The 6,131-nt window shown below is 41.5% G+C and overlaps 1 protein-coding gene across 1 annotated transcript; it reads right to left on the reverse strand.

Annotated features, from left to right (window-relative positions):
* Positions 1-1,170: 1,170 nt before the first annotated feature.
* DRG1 (developmentally regulated GTP binding protein 1) lies at positions 1,171-6,129 on the reverse strand. Its single transcript, XM_026075076.1, has 8 exons — positions 5,929-6,129; positions 5,223-5,398; positions 4,900-4,969; positions 4,147-4,316; positions 3,283-3,413; positions 2,893-3,060; positions 1,775-1,897; positions 1,171-1,288 (listed from the first exon to the last, which is right to left on the reverse strand). The coding sequence occupies exons 1-8, from the start codon at positions 6,050-6,052 to the stop codon at positions 1,189-1,191; spliced, it is 1,062 nt and encodes a 353-aa protein (XP_025930861.1). The 5' UTR covers positions 6,053-6,129; the 3' UTR covers positions 1,171-1,188.
* Between the last annotated feature and the right edge of the window lie 2 nt (positions 6,130-6,131).

Here is a 6,131-nt window from a genome sequence, read left to right on the forward strand (position 1 = left end):
CCTGAAGACATGCCATGGCCCTGCTGCACCCTCTCAGCTGATCAGGTACCAGCTGTATCTTTAACTAAAGGTTGTTCTTGGATGGCTATGGTTAAGTATATAGAAGGGTGTGCTAGTCTACCCTAGAGAAGACGTTATTAAGAAAATAGTGAGTTTTGGTGCCAGTGCTGGATAGTCCCCTTCACCACCCATAGTAAGTAGCCAACCAGTAGGACTGTAGGCAGGGAATATACTCTACTTCTAAGCTTAGAATAAATATTATGGAAAAATACTTGAAGTGAAATAGAATCAAGGTTTGAAAGCTTTGTTTACCATGCTCAGTCACATACTGCTTCTGTTGCAGTGATTTAATGCTGAAATTAGTGTCTGAAATAGCTTAGGTACCACTCCTGAAATTGGAGGAGGCATCTGATACAAAACAGCCCTACTTCCTTTTTCTAGGAGGACAAATGCTAGAGGCTAATGAATCTGATATTGCTTTAACTTGAGCAGAAAGCTCAACTCTACTCACTTCTCAGAACAGTAACACTGCTGCTTTAAGAGCAGCTTGCTTTTCCTGAGCAACTAAGTTCAGAGAAGTCAGATAAGCAGGAAATTCTTTTAAGAAAGCTTTGTGGCTAGAAGTTTTTAACACAGCACAACACAGGCATCTAGTTTACCTTCCACAGTATACACAAAGTTACTACTCATAACAAGCAGAACCTAGCATCTTTTCCACAACTGCAGAACTATTAATAGCCTTTATGTATTCACACAGGAACATCTCAGACTAAGGCAGAGAGGACTAGTTCCACAAGAACTGTCTTATAAGATATTGTTCCCTGGCCTCTGCTTTTCATTTTTAGTTCTAAATTAAAACTAAGTAATTCCAGATGTGTGAACTCTTTCAAATTTGAAAAAAGGCACATACACATGCAGCAGAAAATCATCATGGGCATTAAAGCTTCCTTATAGCATTTTGCCCTTGTGAAAGTTGTTTAACATGAGTTTCTCATCTGTAAGTTCTGCCAGAATGGGATACTACAGTACAAGTTGGCCAGAAACATCACTTTTTCCATGCAGTAAGTTACTACCATAAAAAGCAATATCCCCTTGCTACAGGTTTGATTGATTGATAAAAGTGGCCTGTTCTTTGCCACTTACAATTTGATGAAGTCAGGCACAGTGGCAAACAGTGTGAGAACAACTTTATTTCTTCACAATCTGAATGACATCCTCATCCTCAAGAGTGTGGTCTTTGCCAACCTTCTGAGGGTTGTGTTTAACAGATGAACCCCAGACCAGTGCACTGAAAGGGGAGGAAAAAGAAAAATCGGTTAAAGGCACAGAATGTAATAAGCAGACAGCAGAGCAACAGCTATTTCTGTCACAAACCTAATACAGAAAGAAATGCTTAAGAGCTATTTTTGTTCTTCTACAAGTACCTGGATGAGTGGTCTGTGTGAACTAGAGTACAAACAGATCAAAATGAAGTATGAAGTCATTCAAAAATACTTGTATATATAGGACATGGCCCATAATACTGTACCCAATGCTACTTTGAAGTTTAAAAGAAAAACATTTTTTCCATGGAGAAAATTGGGCCAGTAAAGAGCACAGAAACATTAAATATAATAATTTAAGTATCAAGTTCAAATTTTCATGGGGAGATTTTTTCTATTCAACATCAAAATTGAATCCTGTTTTCCCTTCTAGCTTACAGGAGAGTGAGAATGTACCAACAGGTGGATTATTTCCTATACTCTAGAAAGGATTCTTTTACAATAGTACTTACTATTTAAAGTCTTTAATGAGATTTTTGTGGATCTTCATGCAAAAATCCTCTACTGTAGTCTTGCAGTAAGGTAGTACTACAGGAGAGGTGTAGTCCGGAAGCTGCCCTTTAGGTTTTGTGTAGCTGTAACACAGATTGAGCAGTTGTCAATAATGGAACCCTCTGTTCCTTTTTAACCCACCATGAAATTTCATAGGTTATTTTCACTACCACACTAGTGCTTGTGCCAAGTTCCACTATTTCAGTGGTGACAACAGGTATCCTGTAAATTGTTTGCTGCTCTTAAGTTGAAAATACAGCTGGGTAGCCAATGGCTGCAACAGATTCTCCCTTGTAACTGCAAAGATTTATCCCTGGTAGACTTTCTGATGCTGCTTGAAAGAAAGGAAGAGGAAATAGGAGTAGTTGATTGAAAAGAGCAGCTACAGTTTTATAGTTCCAACTTGTGAAATTTTGAACTTGCCTACATAGGGGAAAAACTGACAAAATCTGTAGCCCTGATACCTAGAAATGCCAAATCTCCTTTATGGTATATTTTACATTATGCTGTTGCAAGAAGATATGTACAAATTTAAAAGATTATAATTACTGTATCATGAATATTAATAATTTCATTATTAATGCATTTGGATCCACTTATRGCTATGATGTAAACCTGTAATAGTTTATAGTAAAATATCTGAAATGCTAGCTGAAGAACTTAATTCAGTACTATTAAGAGAGCTGAATGCATAATGTCAATTGTGACAGAGTGAAAAGATGACTACCTCTGGAATTCACATCTTTGCACTAAATCTGACTAGATATCCATTTTTTTGTTTTGTTTTGTTTTTATTTATTTATGGAGTTGGTGTCACAAGGTTCTCACTTAATCCCCCTATAAGAAGTTCAAAATGTAGTACTTGTGACTGCTAGGGAACTCTATCTCTCCATCACACAACCGATGAGCAGGATGATCTCAGATTACAGATTAAACATATTGCAATGGCAAAAGACATCAGCACTTGAAAGGCAGAGTTCTAAGAAAGTAGAAAACCATTGTACAAGAATCATCATTCACCCATTCTTGAGTCTCAGCCTTACATTTAACGCCACAGAAGGCGGCAATTGGGACTCACATTCGTACTAGCTTCAAGTAGTCCCAAATCTTCTCTAGCAAATCATCAAAGTTCCAGCGATGATGAGCAGATATTGGTACACAGTGGGGTACTTTGTAAATAATATCTAGTTCCTCAATGGAAATCTGGTCAATTTTATTCAGGACATAAATGCATGGGATGTAAACTCTGCAAAGAGAAGGAAAGAGTGATACAGCGGCCTAGCAGCAATACATTGCCACTTTCACTGAAAAAGAATAGCATCATTTTTGAAAAGGACAGTAGGGTGCTAAACAGCATTTGCTGATATCACATTACTACCTTAGCTTCTGTGGGAAGCAGACTTGAGAGGTGATTCTTTTCCTTGTAATATAAATTGCAAGTATGCCAAACCCAGGGTCCCAACAGTACCTGTTTCCTTCAACAACGTCAATTAGGTCATCAGCAGTGGCATCGCTGCGCAGCGTGACATCGGCATTGTGAATTTTATATTCTGCTAAGATGCTCTTCACTGTTTCAGTATCCAGCTCACTCTGAGGACACTGAACATACACATAGTATTAAGCAAGGAATGGTGGAGCCTACAGTCAAATCAGGTTTTACAATTAGTAGTGCTATCACCTACCAATCACTGTATATATGTTACTAGAAATAATAGCTGCACTGTAAGTTACTGGATTTGATTATGATTTTGCTATGGTTAGTTTGTAGAGAGGGAAAAAGATTTAAATCACAACAGCTTTACTTCAAATCAATACCATCAATGGCTGCAAACAGCTATCTCAAAAGTAAAGTTTCCAGTCATTTTGAGACTATGTTCAACAGAAACTTGCACATCTCCTAGTTCAGTACCAAGACAACTAAATGTTAGATACCTTGATCCCAGAGCAGAAATCTGAATTTTGGTGTCTGCCCATTTCCATGAGCGTTTAATGGAAAATGAAGAGCAGTCCAGGGTGCGGGGCCTGGAGCTCTGAGCTCTCTAGGAGAACGCCACTGCCATCTGGCTAGCATCAGGTTTTACATGCTTCCTTCTGGCCTTGCAACCTGTCACCGCTGCAAAGCAACCAAGCCTCAGATTTGTGGGGGGAGGTGGTTAGGCTCTTAGCGCAGGTGCTGCCTCCAAGGAAAGTAGCTGCTTACAGCACAGTGCAACAGTTCAACTTCAAAAGTCATAACAGAGGAATGGTCCCAAGTATACCATTCACTGCAAAAGCGTCTTTCTACAAACAATTTATTTTCTTTAACTCTGGTTAAAGAAAACTTCCAACTTACCGTGGCTGTAAGGTTAATGCCACCTTTATCCTTTTTTTTGAAGCCAATATTGGGGGGCTTACTATTCAGACGTATTCCAAATCCCTCCAGTTCATTCTCAATAATTTTCTTGTGCCCAAGGGGTTTCAGCACATCCAGAACAATTAGAATGAGGTTACAGGTTCGAGCAACTAAGAATCAGAAAAAGAAAACCACCCCTCAAAAAACTACACTCATGCACTGAGACAGAACAACACCAAAGATGGCTCAGTGGACTGACCAGAACATTAAACCCATGAAAACCAGTACTTTTCGTATTTTTTAATTTCAAAATAAGACTGAAGTTGTGATGTTGTTCAAGCATCACTGACAGACAGAGAGACTTTTACATGATATAAGGATCAGGCAGGCTGAAAAAAGCTTTTTTCCTGTCTATGTTCAGGTCCCAAAATGGTAACGGTAAACTTAGTAAAGAAATTAAGACAGCAGCCTTGTTTCATATGGGATCATATCTGCCTTTAAAATTAGTAACATACTTTCAGTGCAGTGTCAACACACAGCACAAACTCAGCAAATGCATAAAGCCATAACCGAAAACAGAGCAAACTGAAAATGGCTACTGCTTCACATCAGACAGCTCAATTCCAGCATACGATAAATCAATCTTTCCAAGACATCAGAAATAGTGATTCAATCATTCATTCCATAAGCTGTACTAACTTAACCAGTAATAGGATGTTGTCTGGTGCTTTCTCCAAGGCCTAATACACTCACCTGCAATGACTTGCCGTCCTCTGCCTTTCCCATCCTTGGCACCTTCTATTATTCCTGGGAGATCAAGAAGCTATTTTTCAGAGGAAAGAAAGTAACACATGAGAAAAATATTTCTCTTCAAGGGGAAAATAAACCCCATTTTCACCTTTCACTGCAAAGTGAAAAACGAGTTAAAATCAGCACCTCATGGAAACATCTCCAATACATTCTCCAGCATTTCTGTGTATTACTTATAACCTGCTAATGTCAAACCATACTATTCAGGCATAACATCATTACATCCACACATACCTCGTATCCTAATGGACACAAAAAGATCTCACCTGTATTTTTGCTCCTTTGTATCTAATGACTCCAGGTACAGTAGTCAGTGTAGTGAATTCATATGCTGCCACTTCAGAGTATACACCAGCAAGATTACTTAGAAGAGTAGATTTCCCCACTGATGGAAAACCCACAAACCCAATTCGGGCATCACCTGTCTTTGCAACATCAAAACCTGCAGATGAGGAGTAAAAAATAATCATTTAAAGGTGGACACTTTCTATCTTCTAAGATTCTGGAGAGCAGTCCCGCCACTACTTGTATTGTTGTCTGAAAGACAGGTAAGCTTCCTGGACAGCAGGGCAAGAGCGCGAACCACAGAGCTGAGAATCTATATCGTCTCGGAGCACCTTGCCTCGGTAAGGCGCTGGTGCGTGTGCCTGCTAACGAAGCGTAGCCTGCAGGGTTTCGCAGTGGGCTATACTCGACGTGGGTGTAGATGGAGCAGTCACTTTAAGCACTGCAGCTTGCACCATCTGCACCGTCTCGTTTAAAAACAGGAGGCTACTGCTGGATGTCCCTGCATTTACAACCCGCAAAACTTCTACCGGCGCGTTATCCTAGCCAAAGCGCACGAGCCCTTCCCTTTCCTTTCCAACGAGAAGCCGCCCCGAAGCCCCGGACAGGCCCACGGAGTCCGGCCCGGGGAGGAGGAGGAGGAGGAGGAGGAGGAGGGAGGGAAGGAAGGGCAGCGAGACAACACACCTTCGCCGGGGCCGCCGCCGCCGCCGCCCTTGGGGGTGATGAGCTCCCGGCGCAGCTTGGCCAGGCGCGCCTTCAGCAGCCCCAGGTGGTGAGCCGTGGCCTTGTTCTTCTGCGTGCGGGCCATCTGCAAGAGCGACCGCCGCACCGGTCACCGCCGCCCCCGCCGCCCCCCGCCGCCCGGCCCCGCCGCCGCCGCCTCAGCC

The sequence above is a fragment of the Apteryx rowi genome, unplaced genomic scaffold (assembly GCF_003343035.1).
Source record: "Apteryx rowi isolate R43461 unplaced genomic scaffold, aptRow1 scaffold_40, whole genome shotgun sequence".
Taxonomy (NCBI): domain Eukaryota; kingdom Metazoa; phylum Chordata; class Aves; order Apterygiformes; family Apterygidae; genus Apteryx; species Apteryx rowi.